General features: G+C 48.1%; 1 protein-coding gene across 1 annotated transcript in view; it reads right to left on the minus strand.

Annotated features, from left to right (window-relative positions):
- Positions 1-20036, minus strand: part of B3GLCT (beta 3-glucosyltransferase) — a 117957-nt gene that overhangs the window by 90825 nt on the left and 7096 nt on the right. The window contains exons 2-3 of the mRNA XM_070380464.1: positions 11145-11194; positions 5030-5069 (exon numbers count right to left, since the gene is read on the minus strand). Of these exons, the coding sequence (XP_070236565.1) occupies positions 5030-5069; positions 11145-11194 (90 nt within the window). The remainder of the gene's footprint in view (positions 1-5029; positions 5070-11144; positions 11195-20036) is intronic.

Consider the following 20036-nt stretch of genomic DNA (forward strand, 5'->3'; position numbering starts at 1 on the left):
AATAATTCACAATAAATTTTTTAAAAGAGCAGCTCCACCTGTCAAGAGGTTAACCCTGCAGGAATCACCTCCCACCACCTCCTCTACCAGACCAGCAAAGTGTCCACGGTTTGCACACACAGCAGTTCTTTCGCATGGGGAAGACGCTTGGCAAAAAGAGAGGAAGCAAATTCTCCCCCTTTCCATCTCCTGGGTCCTGTGCCACGACTTGTATTCACTCCCCCTCCTTTTATCACGCGCTTGGATCTCACATGCTGTGTGCACTCAGCGAACACTGAGCCTCTCCTAGCACAGAGTCCAGGGTACCAAAGGAGCAAGCGCGGCTCCAGCACAGCAGTCCAGCTCAGAAGACAACACGGAGCATTCTGTGTCGGGAGCCAGGCGGGGACGCTGGGGGCCTGGAGGCAGGGAGCCAGGGCAGGGAGAGCTTCTGAGAAGGATGCTCTCTGCGTTTCCTTTAAAACACAGCAGTGGGGCTTCCCTGGTGGTCCCAGTGATTAAGACTCCATGCTTCCACTGCAGGGGGCGAAGGTTCCAGCCCTGCTCAGGGAACTAGGATCCCACAGGCCATGGGATACGGCAAAATATATATATATACATAAATTAAAAAATAAAACTGAAATGTAGCCGTTTTCTGCAGACGCAGGCACAGAAGGGAGCAGTTGAGTGGCAGAGAAAGAACTGGGTTATCATGGAGCCCTCAGCCCACCTCATCTCTGCAGCAGCCCTGAATGGGTGACTGGGAGGTTTATCAGGCATTTCTGAGAAAAGGATGAAGAGAACAGCCAGTGATGAAGTCAGAGAGAAAGGCAGTGTCAGCCAGGTCAGATCAGGAAGAACCTATGTGCCACACAAATAGGCTGCATCTATAGATTCAGTTCAGTTGCTCAGTCGTGTCCGACTCTCTGCAACCCCATGGACTGCAACATGCCAGGCTTCCTGGTCCATCACCAACTCCTGGAGTTAACTCAAAACTCATGTCCATTGAGTCGATGATGCTATCCAACCGTCTCATCCTTTGTCGGGTCTATAGATTAACAGCTTTCAAACTGGGGAAGGGCCCCAGAGTCACCTGGGACCCCAGACAGCAGAGCCTCCCCAGGGGACATGAAGAGGGCACAGAGCCCTGGGGACCCCAGGGGGCCCTTTCCCAAAGGAGGGAGCAGCGGAGGTTTGCAACAGCAAGTGGAGCACAGGGCACCAGCAAAGATTACAGCTAGAAGTGGCTGCACAGTGAGGCAAGGGACGGACACATAGGGGAGTTACCTGTATAAGGCAAGAGAGGAAGGGGTACCCAGGTGTGCCCGGCCCTATAGCCCTGATACAGTGAGTGACAGATGCCCGCATTCAGCCCCACCCCGATTCCAGACAAGAACCCGGGGAGTCCAGTCTGATTATGTGTTTGTGCCCTCCCAGAGTGGAGTCCCTGTTTCCTTCAGTCCTGTGGCGGGCCTGGAATCAAATTCTGCCGGCCTTCAGAGTCGGACTCCCTGGGGACCCCCAGGCTGGGGAGCCTGGTGTGGAGCCCAGAACCTTCACACAAGAGGAAGAACTTCCCTGGCATTAACGTTCTCCAGTCCGTGGGTCGCCCACCTGCTGGGTGTGGGATTTGATTTTATCGTGCTCGCATTCTTCCACCACCTTGCTGTGGCTTCTCCTTTGTCCTTGGACATGGGGTGTCTTTTTTTGGTGGGTTCCAGTGTCCTCCTGCTGACGGCTGTTCAGCAACTAGCTGTGATTTTGGTTCTCTTGCAGGAGGAAGGAAGTGCACAGCCTTCTACTCCACCATCTTGAACCTAGTCCAGTTTAGTTCTTAAATTCCTGCTGTTCTTTTTCTTCCCAAATGGGGTGTTTTCTTTTTAAAAAAATATTTATTCTCATTTATCTGGTCTTAGCTGCAGCATGTCTTGTTGCAGCACTCAGGATCTTTAGTTATGGCATGTGAAGTCTTAGTTGCGGCATGTGGGATCTATTTCCCTGACCAACCATCGAACACGCGTGCATGCTAACTCACTTCAGTCGTGTCCGACTCTTTGCAACCCCATGGACTATAGCCCAACAGGCTCCTCCTCTGTCCGTGGGATTCTCCAGGCAACAATACTGGAGTGGGCTGCCATGACCTCCGCCAGGGGATCTTCCCAACCCAGGGATGGAGCCCAAGTCTCTTACATCCCTGCATTGGCAGGCGGGTTGTTTACCACTAGCACCATCTGGGAAGCCCAGTTGAACTTCAGGCCCCCACATTGGGAGGGCAGAGTCCTAGCCACTGGACCAGCAGGGAAGTCTGTCCTGCCGTTCTTTGTATCAGCACCAAGAAATACTTCCTGATATACATCCTAAGCTCTGCAGACTGCGTTCATCGCATGTTGACCAAGTCCAGACCCCAGGGCTCACCTCGGGAGCCGTCTTCTCTATTCACGTGGCTCAGCCCCCCAACTCTTAAGCTCCCACAGCCTGGTCACTGGAATCAAATAAGACGATTCCATCCCTTTGCTGATACTTCCTGAAACCCACTGTGATCTGCCTTTTGCAAACACTGTCACAACTCAAGACAGACTGTCATTGTCTCTCCTCTAGGAATGAGCAATAAATGGGCAGCACACCAAATGCCTGACAATAATGATGAGTGTGACGGGTGAGAAGGGGCGATAAAGACATCCATCACGGGTGCAGAGAGGACCCAGGCGGTGCTGAAGCGGACAGAGGCTGCGGAGAGCTTCCAAGAAACAGAACCGGAGAGGGCTACACAGGAGGATTAACTCTTCTGTGCAGGTAAAGCAACCCAAGGTTCTTGGAGTCTCATTTCTGAGTATACACCATACCAAACATCACATTACGTGCTAATCTGTAATCTGTCTCGGTCAGAAAGTAACTAGAAACATGGACTTCCACACACTGGCATTTTTCTGATGAGAAATCAGTGTGATGTTCTTCAGACAAAAGCTACATGACAAGCAGCCTGTGATGTGAGGCAGAGATACATACACGTGCACACCTACACACGCACACACACACACGCACGGAGAGTCACACAGTGATGCTGGCCAGAACAATGGTCACTGGTGAATGTACGGACTAGGCACTGGATCAAAAGAGATGAAAAGACCACCCCACCCTTGGAGTCGGTCACCAGGCCCTGTGGACCATGAGACTGCGACGGGGTGTGGATTCTGCTGGGTCAGCTGCTTTAGTAAACCCCAACCCCACTCCGTCCCACCAACCCACATTAAGGGTATGGCAGATAAGCCCTCTGGGTCTTTCTTCAGATGAACAGATACCAAGTCAAGTATTACCAGCTCTGCCATGTACAGCTGCTAGAAGGCAGATTCACCTGCTTGGGGAGCTTCCCAGGTACGCTGAAAACTCACACTCTAGACCAGCACCACCATTCACTTAAGAACCACCTACGGGCTCCCCTGGTGGCTCAGTGGTTAAGAATCCACCTGCCAAAAAAAAAAAAGAATCCACCTGCCAGTGCAGAGGATACAGCTTTGATCCCTGACCCAGGAAGATCCCACAAGCTGCGGTGCAACTAAGCCCACACACCGCAACTACTGAGCCTGTGCTCCAGAGCCCGGGAGCCACGGCTACTGAGCCCACGTGCTGCAACTACGGAAGCCCACACACCCTAGAGCCCACGCGCCACAAGAGAGCAGCCCCCGCAGCCACACTAGAGAAAGCCCAGGCGCGACAATGAAGACCCAGTGTGGCCTAAACTAAATAAATCAATCTGAAAAAAAACATTTGCTACAGGAGGCCCAGCAGTTTCCACACACACAAAAAAAAAAAAAAACCAAAACACGGAGGGGATATATGTATACCTATGGCTGATTCATGTTGAGGTTTGACAGAAAACAAAATTCTATAAAGCGGGTATTCTTCAATAAAAAAGTAAATTAATTAAAAAAAAAAAAAAAAAACACAGACAAATGCCCAAACCCACCAGGGTTGGCTGCAGAGGTAAAATCTCTATTTTAATCTCCTGAGGAGTGGCTGACCACGCAGGGTATTGTCGTGTTGTCATGTAGGGAAGACAAGCAGCGCATCACTGTGGCTTCTTAAACACGGCTACTCTCAAGACCCCAAGACTCTAGCCCGCACCCCTGTGGTCCCTGTACACCTGGGCCCCAGCACAGCCCATCCTACCCCCGCCACCCAGCAGGGCCACTACCACCTTCCAGACTCCTCAGAATCCAGGCCCAGGCAACAAGGACCTTACGAAGGAAGGTGTGTCCCTTTCCCCTCGTCCAAGGTTCACCTCCCGAGTCTCCATCACCTGTCCTGGGATGACCCATAACGACCAAGTACACACGCTTGGGGAAGAGACCCAACATACAGAGGCCAGCCTTGCCCTCCCGTCATCACCTAGAGCCTGTTTCCCAAAACTGAAGCCAGAAAAAAAAACACAACAAACTCATGGTCACAACCCTGACAATGCTCACGATACATGGGGGAGAAAGATGGGTTTATAAGGCAGTGAGTGCAGACTGGGAGCTGGTGGGACTGAGAGACACGTGCAGCGTCTGCAGAGAAGCCAAGAGCCGCCTCCGCCAGAGGATTTGACAGAAGATGTGGTCACCACGCTGACCCGCAGGGGACAGGCTGCCTTCAGGTCAGCAGTGGTGCCCCGGCTCCAGGCAAAGGGGACATGAAAAAGGCCACAGCTGACCCTTCCTCCCACTAAGTGTGCGTGCGCCCCTGAGAACAGACTCTGTCTCCATTACCGCTGTACTCCTTACAGCAGCCCCCCAGCACGGAAGTCTCTCTTTACCAGCAGCTCGATACACTGAGGCTGAGGGAAATAAATCCAGCTCATGAATTATTACTTCCAATATGTTCATCTGAAATGTGTTCTCGTGTCTTCGTGACGGTAAACACTGGGCTGAGCAAGAGACGAAGTATTTGGCCAACAATATTTATCACATAAATAAAATCAGAAAGAAAAATTCACTTCACTGAAATGTAATTTACAAGAAATAGCCCCTGGATATCAACTCTTAAGTTAAAAAAAAAAGAAATCGTTACTCACCTATGTCATTTTTCTTTGATATATCACTTTTCTCCAAATTCTGTATTTTAAATAAAAGAGAAAAAGATCAATCTCGTCACATTAACAAAAAACAAAAACAGCAATACATGAAATAAACATGTATGGTACATATTAACATCTGGGGGTAAGACATGGAAAATGAGAGCTTGGAAGTGCTCCTTAAAGAAACAGACAAAAATTAAGGCAGGAAAAGCAGCAATAATATATTTCTGCATCAGAACAGAAGACTCCTATGGGGCCGTTCATCTCCTACGTGATGGTGGGCAAGTCACCGAATTGAGCTGAGGCTCTTTCTTCTCGTGTAAAATGGTTCACAATGTTCAATGTTCACAATGTTCCTGTTCACAATGTTTTAAACCCTGATACATGGTAAGAATTACATACGCGTCAGGACTGTACCCATTCTGACTGTGTGTTCCTTGGGAAGACGGGCTCTACCAAACACCATATTTATCATCTGGGGGGCTCAGACAAGCGCCCATCAGCAATGTCACCACTGTATTCTCTCCTACCTGAGAAGCAGCCCTGGGGGGAGGGGGTCCACCTGGGGCTCACAAGATTTCCTGAGCACGGAAGGGGCTCTCAGAGCTGCAGAGCTTCAAACACAGAAACGTGGATGTGGGCATGTGAGCACAGATGTACCTGATCCTGATCAAACCAGCTCCTCAAAGACTCCTCCACAAAGCGCAGAGTGTCAGCAGCTAAATCTGCCATCTTCACTGTCTCCTCTGGCAGAAGGAATTCTCCCTCTAATTGCCCCTTTCCATTTTCAACCACCACACGCTATAATTATGACAATTGGACGGTGGCAAATATCCTTCCATTTCCCTCACGACTGCAACAAGAAATGCAGTCGTGAGCCGTTATCAACAAAACATCAGCAGCTTACAAGCCAAGATACTGCCACCGAGACATGTCCTCTCAGGATGCAGGAGGGACTGTAACAGCAGACAGGGGAGCAGCCACCTTCGGCAGCGTTTTCTGAAATTCTCTGTGTCTCAGGAGTAGAAATAACAGTGAGTGGAGAAGAACCTCAGAGTTATGTACTGATCTGCTTGCCCCACCTCGGGGTCAAGTGACACTTGACCTAACGATGATAAAACACATACTTTTCAGAAGAGCGGCTAAGAAGACTGGAAGGCTCAACCACTTCCCTAAATGTGCTCAACCAGGGCCAGGCTAGCATCCTAGGTCGGCACATGTGGACTCACTACCTCTCTGGCCAGGAGCGCGGCCTGAGCCCGGGGACAGAGCCCTCGGCTTCCCCTTGGCCAGGCTGCCTTCTCCTTGCCAGGCCACGCCTTTGGCTGCTAGACACGGATTATAGAAAACTGGAAATTTCAGATCCAAAAGTAGCAGTGGAATGGATAAAGAAACTGTGGCCTCTTGGTACAATGGAATATTAATCAGCCTTAAAAAAGGAGAGAATTCTAGGACTTTCTTGGTGGTCCAGTGGTTAAGAATCCACCTGCCACTGCAGGGGACACAGGTTCGATCCCTGGGTGGAGAACTAACATCCCACATGCCACATGGCAACTAAACTTGTGCACCACAACAAAGAGCCCACAGATCCCGAGTGCCGCGACTAAGACCCGAAACAGCCAAATAAATAAGTAGATTCTTTTTAAAAGGAAGGGAATTCTGACACATGCTACAATATGGATGAACCTAAGGACATGATGCTAAGTGAAATAAGCCAGTCATAAAAAGATAGAGACTGTATGACACCACCTACGTGAGGTACCTAGAGCTATTAAATTCAGAGATGGAAAACGGGGTGGTGGAGGGGCACGGGCCAGGAGGGGATGCAGAGCTGTGGCTTCATGGGAGGAAAGTTTCAGTTCTGCAGGATGAAGAGAGTTCTGGAGACTGCTTGCACAACAGTAGGAACATACTTAGCCCTACTGAACTGTGCACTTAAAAATGGCTAAAATGGTAAATTTTATGTGTCTTCTACTACAATTTTCTAAAAATAGCATGGGAGATGATCCAATCCAACATTCCCCTCTGCAGATAAAACAAAAGAGGCTCGGAAAAGGCACAGGATTGGCACAACATCTAACAGCCATTCTAGCCACAGGCCAGGACTGAAGGTCTTTGGCCCCTTTCCAGCGTTCCTTCCTTACACCTTCCAGTAATACATGCCCAATCCTCCCCCAGAGGCACTGTTCAGAAAACATGCTTCATGAGATGGAAACATACTTTGAGAGTAAGCTAAAAGATATGCAGAGTACATCATGCGAAATGCTGCACTGAATGAAGCACAAGTGGGAATAGAGATCGCAGGAAGACATATCAATAACCTCAGATATGCAGATGACGCCACCCTAATGACAGAAAGCGAACAGGAACTAAAGAACCTCTCGATGAAGGTGAAAGAGGAGAGTGAAAAAGTTGGCTTAAAACTCAATATTCAGAAAACGAAGATCATGGCATCTGGTTCCATCACTTCATGGCAAATAGATGGGGAAACAATGGAAATAGTGACAGACTTTATTTTCTTGGGCTTCAAAATCACAGCAGATGGTGACTGCAGCCACGAAATTAGACGCCTGCTCCTTGGAAGAAAAGTTATGACCAACCTAGACAGCATATTAAAAAGCAGAGACACTACTTTGCCGACAAAGGACCGTATAATTAAAGCTATGGTTTTTCCAGTAGTCATGTATGGATGTGAGAGTTGGACCATAAAGACAGCTGAGCACAGAAGACTTGATGCTTTTGAACTGTGGTGTTGGAGAAGACTCTTGAGAGTCCCTTGGACTGCAAGGAGATCCAACTAGTGAATCCTAAAGGAAATCAGTCCTGAATATTCATTGGAAGGACTGATGCTAAAGCTCCAATATTTTGGCCACCTGATGCATAGAGCTGACTCATTAGAAAAGACCCTGATGCTGGGAAAGATTGAAGACAGGAGAAGGGGATGACAGAGAACGAGATGGTTGGATGGCATCACCGACTTGACGGACATGAGTTTGAGCAAGCTCCGGGAGTTGGTGACGGACAGGGAAACCTGGCGTGCTGCAGTCCATGGGGTCTCTAAGAGTCAGACATGACTGAGTGGCTGAACAGCAACAGCAAAAGTATTAATAATACCTACAACAAAAGCCACCTTTACCGGAAGTTGAACATAAAAAGTATCCTGAACTCAATGATTCCAGCCAAGCTGGAACAGGAGCTAGACTTTCTGCCAGATGCCTTGGCAAAACCAAAGAAAATCAACTGAAATGCCACAGCTTCCTGTTATTAAGCACTGCAGCTCTGACTGCTGGATACAATAGGTAGGAAATGTCTGACCATTTCAAACGGCTCAATTTGTAAACTGTAAAAATAAAATATCCAAGAATCACCTGATTTAGGTGAACTGAAATGGAACCAAAATGGTCTTCATTAATTTCCCCTTTGAGAAAGAAAATTGGAGTAAATGAACTAATTGACAGAACATTTAAAATTCTGTCTCCAGCTTTCCTTGTGAAAAGGCTTAGTTCTTCCTAAGAAGAAACACATGGTTTATTTTATTATCTCTTCTGCTGTGTGTTTCTAACACCATCAGTATCCATCAAAACGTGCTCACTATCAAAAGTTCTCTAGGTCAACGGAACTGCTACTCAGACAGGAAAGATATCTGCTACCAGGACACGCACCCCACAGACAGCTCCTACCCTAGCCAGAAAAACACAGATCTAAGACAACCTTCAGTGCAGCTTTTATCTTTAAAACACAAGAGATTTGAACACTTGCAATCCATATATGTGATGCTTAGTTTATAAATCCTTCATTAAAAGAAGATTAAAAAAAAAAAAAAGCCTCATAAGAATTTGCTATGAAATCTTTTAAGTAAAGAATTAAACTGGCATCTTCAGCTTGATCACAACCGCCCACCCACCCCTGTGTGGAAACTTCTTGAAAGGTTGCATGGGGCCTTTCTTGCTGTCACAGCAGGTAAACGTGTAAATAGGGACGGGCACTGCTCTCAGTGGCAGACACACAACATAATCTTCAATCTGCCTTTGTGAGGGCAGTCCTGTTTCAGATGAAGGAACTGGACATGGGTGTGTCCACCGGGGGCCAGGGTGGGAGAAGGACCGTGAACCACAGCAGTCTGGCTCCAGAGCCTGGCTCCACGCCTATGTCCCACAGGGCCCAGTGTCACAGGCCAGCGCAGGACGGAAGGCAGGTCGAAGTCACCCTCAGAGCTTGGCTGAGGCCATGCATAGCATGAGCTGGGAAGGGCAGGCTCCACGGAAAGCCGAGGTGGGCCAGAATTCAGCAGAGCCAGGGCCCGGGGAGCCAGGAGATGCACCTGGGCCAGAGGGCAGGCCCCGGCCGGGACAGCAGGGTGACGGCTGCCTCGGGATTCCCGTGAGGAGCCTCCTGACACCAACCAGGGAAGCTGAGTGACTTGGGGAAGGCCCCCAGCTCTGAGCAGGACTGGCCTGGTTCTAGGGAACCAGGGCCCTTGACTGCAATGAGCAGTGGGGTGAGCAGGAAGGAGGGCGGCCTTCTGGGCCACAATGACGGCTCCCAGGTGTGCTGAGGGTGATACGCCAAGGACACCCCAGTGAGCATGATTACTGTCAAGGGCCTTAAGTCCTGTCTCGGGTTCATCTACAGACAGACTTCAGACAACCTTGGACAAATCGATTCTCCTCCGTCTCCCAGCCTTGGCATGGGCTACAGTAGACATTTCATCACTGCCTCTCCTCAGGGGATTAATGGCTTTTTGGCTCTGTAGCCAAGCACAGATGGGGTTAATGACACTTTTCAAGGACTTTAATACCTTTGCATGAAAAAAATGACACTAAGATATAGGACTTACCTTATCTCTACTTATATTCATATATGTATTTAAGGCCAAAAATATATGTATTTCTTCTTTTGGAAAGATGAGTAAAAACCTGTATTTGAAAGTATGTGCTATAATTCCTAAATCTATTATACAAAATTTTAATTCCCTATTAATAACCCTTAAATTCATAATGAGCTTCATTATAGCCAAACAAACACGTGACAATGCACAGGACAACGTAATACAAAAATACAGCATGAAAAATTCACGGAGTCTGCAAGTGGATTCTGACCTCACCTTTTAATACTCAAGTGACCTCGATCAACTCACTTCTCTAAGCAAGTATTTTCTCTGCTCTGTATGCGAGTATCTGCTTTGCTTAGCAATAACACGACCACTGAGAAAAGCAAACCAAATTAAACGTCTGAAATGCTTTATTAACCATAAAGAATCATAAAACCATAAGGAATTATTATCCTCATTTCCCTTGTGTGGGAACCCCATGGTATAGTTAGAACAGATCACACTCTGTTGGTAAAAGAAACATTCTATTTAAAAACACTTTTATACTAATTGTGGGGCAAAAAAGAGAGTCAACTGAGCCTTAATTAATGCAACAAAAACAACTCATATTTTAAAAAATATTCTCTTTCTCAAATGCTAAACTGATCTAATGCAACCCCAAATGGCAAAAGTTAGATGCAGTTCTTGAATGCAACCAGTGATCGGAGAGGAGCAGCTCTGAGATTTGGAAAAATGCTGTTCCCCCGCCATGGGTCCCCCACGTCTTCATTTCAGGTTCTGACTCTACAAGGAGCCTGGTGGTCACCTTTGGGGTCTCAGCCAGTCCCCAAGATGCCCTTTCACATAATGTCACCTCAAGGTGAGGAGCACTCAGGGACTTGTGACCCCGACACAGCACACGTTTCATAGGCTGGGAAAACTAGGTCCAAGATTAAGTCCATGGTGTCTCAAAGAGTCAGACATGACTGGGCCACTGAACAACAACCTAAGACGTGGAAAGACCAGAAAAAATCTACAGTATCCAAGTTAAGACTTCTAAAATGTCTAGCTCCATATCCGAACACCTTTTTTCTTAAGATAAAATTTAAAACCAAGTGGATCTGCCTTAATAAAGGTTTTTTTTTTTAAGCAAGACTATGTGAGTTGCTGCTGTGGATTCAAAAACCAATGTTGACCAACATTTCATTAATTCATTGAAAGATGAAATCATTATAGCTCCCATTAAAGAAAAGACAGACAAATCTCAGACAGCAAGAATAGATTTGGTTTTAGAATTAGTACCTTAGACTGTCTGGCCTCTTTCTTCACATCTTCAGAAACCAAAGCAAAAGCTAGGGGGGAAGGGAGAAATAAGAAACATTTGTACATTAAAATCAGCAATTAAGATTCATTCTCATATTCAACAGTTTTGCTTAAAATGGAAAAAAAAATTATACTTTAACAGAATAAATTTTGCTCGTTTTAAAAGCAGCGGCATTGCTGCAAACTAGTACCGAAGGCCGCCTTTCTCCAGACCTAAGAGCATCCACTGGTGTGAAGTCAACAGGCTCAGGTTCCCAGCGAAGGAAACACTACATCTAAAGAGGATACCATTTGTATCTGTAGCTATAAACCACAAGACAGAGGCATACAGAGTACAACTTCCTAGAAACCTGAATTCTGGTGCCTTCCAAAGCAAAGGGGAATTGCTGAGATTCCACCAGGAAGAAGTGCAAATTTCCACTCTCACATCCCTGTCAGAGCCCGGCGGGCAGCGGAGCGAAATCTGGGGCAAGCTGTCCGCCTCCGTGGATTCGGGTCAGTGCGGTGGTACAGAGGCTCCTCCAGGCACGTGGGGAGAGTTACCAGAACCCGGCTAAAGCCATGGCGCCAGGGGAGAGAGAGGAAGTAGAATCATTCCCCATTTAGAATGACCTTGAGTCGGAGTCCATATAGACAAAGATATCCCCAGAGACATATCTAGGCTCTACATTAAAATAATAATAATAATCTGACAGTAACACGTGGGAAATAGGAAGTAAAATAATAAACCAGTCAGGAAGGTTAACCAGACAAAACCATAATACCTTAACTTTACAGTGCGTTTCTCCTGAAAAGCTAAGAGGAAGCATTTCAGAGTCTGCTTTCTCCAATTAGCGTTCCCAAGAGAAAACAATGCTGTGGCGCAGGAAGGTAGGAAGGGATGGCCAGACAATTCCAGGGAACAACAGAGCAGTGCAAGGCGCGTGGGGGTGGGCAGGACAGGATTCTAGGTAACGGAGAAGACCCTGCTCAGAAGCAGGAGACAGGACCACCCATCCTGATGCTTGGAATCCTCCCACCCCAGTCCCAGACACCCACTGCCTCAAATCTAAAACATATTCACACTCGGAAGCAAATGACTAACGTGGTTTAATCACTTCCACTTCCAGGATGACATTTCAGAAGGCAGGTAAAATCCAGATGAACCTCTCTGTGGGCACTGAGATCCCAGGTAGCACTGTACGAGGCTCTGGAGAGTGCAGTGTCCCCCGACCCCGACACCCCTTCCCCACCCTTCACTCTGCTTTATTCTTCTCCAGAGCGCTTACCACCACTGACACCGCTATAGCTATTTGTTTATTGCTTGTCTTCTATGTTAGTTTAATGTAAGCTTCATGAAGGCAAGAATGTGGTTTTATGTACTATTTGCCCCCTACGACAGGGGCAGCACACGGAAGAAAGTCAATAAATATTTATCGAATGAAAGTCTTCCCGAACCATCATTCAAGGGCTGTCTCCTTACACTGACATTGCCAACCCCGGAGAACAAAGGACTTTAGTGCCCCCACTGAATTCATGGTCACTAAGATCGATGCCTAATTCACTTTTTACACATACACACACCCCGAGACAAATGCAAAGCCCAAATCATTCACAAAGTTCTAAGAAGGGAGGAGAGATTTAACATCAAACACCATTTACATTCTGCTTCTGGGTATTTAATATTTCGGTTTTGTTTTACTTATCTCTAAACTAGCAAACACATTTAAAACCCTCAAGAAGATCCCAAAAATGGATTAATAAACATCTTACAGGGAGGTTGCAACACATCAACACCCCTCAGCATCACAGAATTCTAGAAAATGAAACAGTGTGTCAACCTATGGGATGTAAAAACTGTGGTTGATCTAATACAGGACTCTTGAGCCTCAAAAATCCATCTCCCCCAACCCTGTGCATGGCATGCTAAGTTGCTTCAGTCATGTCCAACTGTAGCCCATCAGGCTTGTCTGTCCATGGGATTTCCCAGGCAAGAATACTGGAGTGGGTTGACATGCCCTCCTCCAAGGAATCTTCCGGACTCTCCTGTGGCTCCTGCTTTGCAGAGGGATTCCTTACCATGCAGCCACCAGGGGAAGCCCTCCCCCAACCTCATGGATGCCTAATTCCGAGCACAGACAGTCAAAGCTCTCTGGATTAGAATTTCCTTTTATCAAGAAAAAATAACCTTCCCAATGTAACAAATTCAGTGACTCCTCAGCTAATAAGCAGGGTTAGTCTTAACCTCATTTTTCTGCCAAGGCCAGGTGGCCTTATGAAAAAGAAGAGTGTGTCAACACAAAAGCCCTTGCCCTTCAGAACAGACTCTGTACTGAAGAAAAAGTGTCTTTAGTATGCATTGGTTCTTAATACTACTAACACATCACCTTTCATCAACAAGCAGCTAATGTTAGCTGACAGTGTTACTGTATAAAGTAAGAATTACCTTCAGGAAAGATGCTCCCCATAAATCAAGTGAATTCCACAAATCCTCCTTGTCTTTATGGAATAAAAACACCATACTTTTATTCAGCAAGGCTTAACTGAGGGAAGGGTAAACTAGATTTTAATTCTCTGCAAAAAATATACTGGCTTCCCAGGTGGCTTAGGTGGTAAAGACTCCACCTGCTAATTCAGGAGACGCGGTTCAATCCCTGGGCCGTGAAGATCCCCTGGAGGAGGGCATAGCAACCCACTCCAGTATTCTTGCCTGGAGAATCTCATGGACAGAGGAGCCTGGTGGGCTACAGTCTATGGAGTCCCAAAGAACTGGAGATGACTCGGCCACTAAATGACAACAAAAAGTTAAAATACCCTTTAAAAACAAGTAACAAAACTTATTTCTCTCCATCACTCTATGAAATTAAAAACTCCTTTTTCCCATGACAGAAATAAATTATATAATATTTAAAGCAATAACATAAGAAATGCAGTTACTTGCACGCATAAGAGCAAATCAGAACATGGCAAGATAATCCCCGTTAGATGAATATTAAGAAAAACACTAGTTGGTTTTATCTTTGCATTTCCATAATCTAAATAAAGCAAATCATCAAGGAACCAAATGCATTTTGAAGGCACAGGATACGCTATCTCATTAACAAATCCAAATATAAAATAATGAATCACTGACAGAATTCCTACCAACTTCCCTGTTGGCTCAGATGGTAAAGAATCTGCCTGCAACGCAGGAGACCTGGGTTCAATCCCTAGTCCAGGAAGATCCCCTGAGAAGGGAATGGCAACCCACTCCAGTATTCTTACCTGGGAAATCCCATGGACACAGGAATCCACGGGTCACAAAGAGTAGGACACAACTCAGCGACTAACACCTTACCAACAAAATCCCAGCTTTTGCACTTTGTGGAAATGCAGGAAAAAACGGTGCTGACAGAGGAGAAAGTGAGAAAAATTAGCGAGTGAGGTAAGAAATTATCTGTCACCTTCGACAACCGTAACAAGAATACAGAGTGGGACTCTCCCACAGCAGGAGGGAGGCAGAGACCCCAGCAAGGAGGGGTGGCTGCCAGGGGCTCAGTGTTTGCTGTTTGGCTTCATACTAATTTCCAGATTCAGTGGGGGGAAAAAATATTCTTGAAAGCTTGGTCTTAATGCACACTTGGAGAAATATTCTAAAAGGTAAATCATGCTCTTCTATGCCAAGCGGCTGTTTAAAAAGTAATTTTCCCTTTTCTATCTTCAACATGCATTCCTGTAACTGCTACAGGGAACTATATTTAAAGTGCAAATCAGGGCAGGCAATAGAAATAAGACCTTTCTCATGATAACTTTAGATAATTCAAGCCAACGAATGTGTGTGAGCACATCTACCCCGAGAGATACATCAAATTTTACAGTGATCCCGGGCCTGAGATTTATAGGCTAGCCTCGGCCCTAGAGTGTAAGAAACAGGAGAGGAATTAATTACGATGAATTTAAGCAACACTAATCAACTGTCTTCCGTCCATCCCCCCAGGGGAGGGAGGAAGCAGGATCAGCCCAGGCAAGAGAAGACCCCTGAGCCTCCCGTCTCTGCTTTGTTCCTGTACCCAACTCACCCTCCCAAACTCTCCCTGTAACCTTTATCACAGAAACCAAATTAAATACCAAACATGGAAAGCACCAAGAGGCTAAGTGGCCCCCTCAGAGGTGAGCTGCCAGGATGGGAGACCTGTGGGATGGGCAGAAAGGGTTTAGCGAAGGTTCAGCAGGACTGAAGGCTCAGGAGGTGTCCGTGGAGGAAATAAACGAGCACCATGGGACCAGGCGGTCCTGGGCCCCCACCCCAGCTGACTGGGACAGAGCCCACCCCTGGTGCCCCCAGGCTCAGGGCTTCCCCTGGTCCGTTCTCTGCTGTGACCTACTTCACATAACAGGATTCAGTGGCAAACCCCGCCCCAGGCAGCCCCGGCTCCCTAGGGCTTCCAGGTTTAATTCCAGCTCCTCCGAAGGGGCCTGGACTCCGGGATGCAAGGCCTGCAGCCAATTTAACTGGTTCCCCGACCTGCTTTGAAGATAATCCCTGGCAGCAGACGGAAGAGAAACAAAGGCGTCTGCCCAAGCACCTGCATTCCTCACGCTCCTCTCACAAAGCCACTGTCTCCAGGGTTGCGGACGTGGGGCGGGGGACACCCCACATGGAGCGCCGGTGACTGTGTGGGGCTGAGGACAGAAGGGCAGAATCAAGGCAGCTGAAGAGCCCATGGGTGAGGCCACGCAACACACCACACGGGCTCAGAATGGGGCCTGCCTGGCACGTGCTGGGGGCTCTGGGTGTGAGCAGCCACTGTCAGTATCTTTACTAATGGATGCTTTCGCGTGTTCAACAGAAAATCAAAGAGGGGCTGCCTGAGTTAAGCACCAGGCTTTATGCTAGGAGCTGGGTGACGATGACAAAGCAGCGGCTCCCCAAGGAGGTCTAACCCCACAGACAAGTCCTGTGTCAACTGCCAAGAGCAGATGGGCGCGCTCTGACGGCACCGCCGCCCAGGGAGCCCCTGAGAAGGAGGGAGGGCAAAGCACCAAGCAGGGCAGCAGAGGCTCCAAGCACAAGAGGAGGAGGCCTGGAAACAGGCTTCTGCACACAAAGCACATCCAACCATCCAGCGCGCCCAGAGCATGGGCACCTGGAGGGCGGGGAGGAGTGACCTGGGCATGGACACCTTGGAGGGGGCCAGGGTGGGGGTGTTGTGTGACTGGGGCCAGGGGTGAGGCTGGAATGGCAGGGCCATATCCTGAAAGGGGTCAGTCCGGTCTTACTCTGAGTGCCACCGAAAGCTTTCTGAGGCTTTTGAGAAGGGGGATGCCATGCTGAAAGCTATGCCTGAGACCAGTTTCCAGAGACAGCGTGTGGGTTGGGCTGTGGAGAGACAAACACACACACACCAGCCAGAAGGGAGCTGGAGCCAGACTTTGAGAGCTAAGGGACCTAATGAAGGTGAGGCGACTCCCGGGCACAGCAGGTGGGGAGCCAGAGTCGTGCTGAGGTGTTGAAGCAGCAGCATCTCCAGGTCTGGAGACGGACCCCACGAGTGGATGAGGGCAGGGAAGGGCCGACGGGGAGACGAGCACAGATGACTCCAGGTTTCGGATCCAAGCGACAGGGTAAGCCTGGGGCGCCATTCAGATGCTACGGGATAAAGGACAGTGAGCAGACTGTGGGAAAACTCAACGTGGTTCCCCGTTTCCCGAGCTGCTACAGGGGAGTCAAGTGGCAACACCCCCATCGTGGCCTGGTCCCCAGTGTGCAGAGGCGCATTCAGTGTCTCCGCGGCATGGTGGAACCAGAGCCACAAAGCTGGGTGCTCAAGATGGGAGCAGGGGAACCCCAACATCTCAGGGACTAACTGCCAAGGAGACAGAAAGGCGTGGCCAGGCAGAGAGAAGGCAGGCGTGTGAGGTGTTTTCTGAGCCCTCTCCTTAAGGGCACCTGAGAAGGACGGACGGAAGAGCTAGAGACTTTTGCTCAGGGACCAAATATAAACAGCAAACTCTTGGGAAAAAAGATCCCCTGCTTTAGGGACGACACCAGCGCCATTCCAACACCACGGCGGGTAGAGAACATTCAGGGTCAGGAACCTCTTCGCTGTGTTCCATGGGATTCCCAATCTTTTCAAAGGATGCAGCCAGTTGGGAGAAGTCAGGAGAGGCAAGGCTCCCCCATGGCAGGGAGCACACAGACCCCACTTTCCTCCTGCCTGAGCCCCCCGCTGCCCACACTGGATCTCACTCCATCTGAAACACGTTCCCTTGTTTCCTCACAGAAATCAGCGGGAAATGGAGTCTGGAACACAGACTTTCCCTCACTCGGCAGCGACATTTGCCAGGACCAATATACTCTACATGCCAGAGGGTTAGCATATGTACAGGAAGGACAATAAACAGAGGGGGGAAAAGAGAAAAAGGAAAGAATTATATATTTTAGGAAGGAAAAGATCTCTTGCTTCTTTGATTCATATCTCATTTAAACAGATGATATGAAAACCCATATGCCACTCAGGATCTGAAAAGAAGCAAACTCCAACTCAAACAGAGTTTGGCGACGAAGTCATAAGCAGGGTCCACAGGCGGAGTCGTGGGTGAGGGCAGAAGAACCCTGTGCACACACCCACCCCCAGAACACCTGGAAGGGGTCCGGGAGAGCTAACATGCAAACACAGGAAGTCAGAGCTCCGTCTAACTCCCTTTACACTGCTGGAGAACATTCAGCAGTCAACTGCCAGGCTCGTTTAATGCCTGACTTCTACTATCTTAGTTTTGAAATATAAAATGTGGGTCCCAGGGCTTCCTGGTGGCTCAGTGGTAAAGAATCCGCCAGCCAATGCAGGAGACACAGGTTCAATCCCTGATCCGGGAAGATCCCACATACAGAGCAGCTAAGCCCAAGGGCCACAACTACCGAGCCTGTGCTCTGAAGCCGGGGAGCGGTCACAAGAGAAGCCACCGCAATGAGAAGCCCGTGCACTGCAACAACGAGGAGCCCCCAACCAGAGAAAAGCCTGTGTGGCAACGAAGACCCAGCAGAGCCACACAAAACAAGTGGGTCCCCAAAAGCACACCGGTCAGTGTCGCTGAATCCATGGTACCCACAGTCTGAGACATTCCAGGAACTCATCTATAGTCCAAAAACCTTTGATCCAACAGCCCACTACTTCAGGTTTTGAGACTTACGCTCCAGGTACTAGAGTCCCTTCAGTAGCATCTATAAATCTGCCAAACAATACTGGAACCAGAGGAAGACTTCTGAGTTCCAATTCTGGGGTTTCTCATTCCCTTCCCAAGAAGGCAGAGCCCCTGAATGCCAAGTATCAGGCCTCACCTCCACACTCTGCTTTCCCCGTAACAGCTCCTTACTGCACCTTAAAAGACAAAGCAACCAGCAATCACCTTTACATTCTACAGATGTGCACGGGAACCACCAGTGACAGTCCCAGTTCAGACCTGGGGGCCAGGGTGGTCTCAACAGGGCTCTGCAACGTGCCAGCAGACACAACTCACCTGGCGCCCTGTTAAAGACACAGATCCCCGGGGCCCTGTCTTAGCTCTCCTGAACCAGCAAAAGCTGGAGCTGGAACCCAGAAATCTGCATTTTAACAAAGGAGACTCTTTAAAACCCTGAAGTGTTCCCACGTGTGCTGAAGTCTGACACCCACTCAAAGCAACAGAACGCCTGTCTTTTTTTATTTTTCCCTTCCCCCAACTGGGTTTGGCCATTTATCTTCCTTTGCTTCTTTCATTTCATAAATGACAAACAAGCTCCTGCCTATCCACCCTCGAGGATCTGGAGAAGATAAATTCAGTGTGATGTGTAAAGAGCCTTGAGCTTCTTATGGGAAGCAATGATGTAAACCAAAACATATCACCTTGTAAGATCATAAAATATTCCTTTAGGAGTGAAAGTAAGTTGTATCCCTAGGAGAGACTGGCACTGCTCTAGTTGAGATGCATTCAAATCGTATTTGATGATACTTTAACTCATTTGTTTTGGTTAAACCTGCTGCTCTACATCAGATCAGCTTTACAGATAAAGCCTGTTGGCTTCTCCAATTTTATTACACAGACATTATTAGTATTAATAAATGTTTAAATAAGTTTATGTTGTCAATCAAGGCTCTCTTCTTTTAAAAAAAAAAAGAAAGAAATGAATTCAAATTTCCCCTTAAATCTCTCTGGTGCAGACCTCTCCTCTGAGGTCCAGACCCTCAGTGGATCTCACTGCTACTGGACATGGTACCTGAGCATCTCACAGGCATCCCAAACTCAACCTGTCCAAACAGAACTCATCTTCGCCTCCCCCTAAAATTAAAAGCAAACTTTAGAAAACCGTCTGGATACTTCATGCCACCGAACTGTACATTTAAAAATGGTTCAAATGATTCATTTTATGCTATATATATATTTAACTACAATAAAACAATTTTTCCCTTTGACCACATCTGGTCCTTCTCCATCAGATCCTGTATCAGTAAACAGCTCTGCTCTCCACCTACACTCAGAGCGGGAGCCTGTGACTCATCCTTGGCCCTCCTCTCGGCCCACTTGACCAACCACCGCACCTCTGACTCTTAATCAGCTCTCGCCAGGTTGACTCTGGTAGCCTCCTCACTCGTCCCCCACGTCCACACCAGCCCCCGCCCATCCCTGCTCTACAGAACCACCAGCTTGAGTTTCTTAACACATTAAGTCAAATCACATCACTCCCTATGACAGCCCTGCAACAGCTCCCCACCACTCTAAGGACCGAGTCCAAAATCTCCACGCTGGTCTGCAAGGCCCCCATGGACCTTCCAGCCCGCTCCCCTGTCCAGTCCCGCCCTTTCTCCACCAGCTTCCTCCAGCCAGAGCCTTGTCCTGGCCCCCTCCATCCTCCCCATGGTAGCTGAGCTCTGCTTC

This window comes from Bos mutus, chromosome 12 (assembly GCF_027580195.1).
Source record: "Bos mutus isolate GX-2022 chromosome 12, NWIPB_WYAK_1.1, whole genome shotgun sequence".
In the NCBI taxonomy this organism is placed as follows: Eukaryota; Metazoa; Chordata; class Mammalia; order Artiodactyla; family Bovidae; genus Bos; species Bos mutus.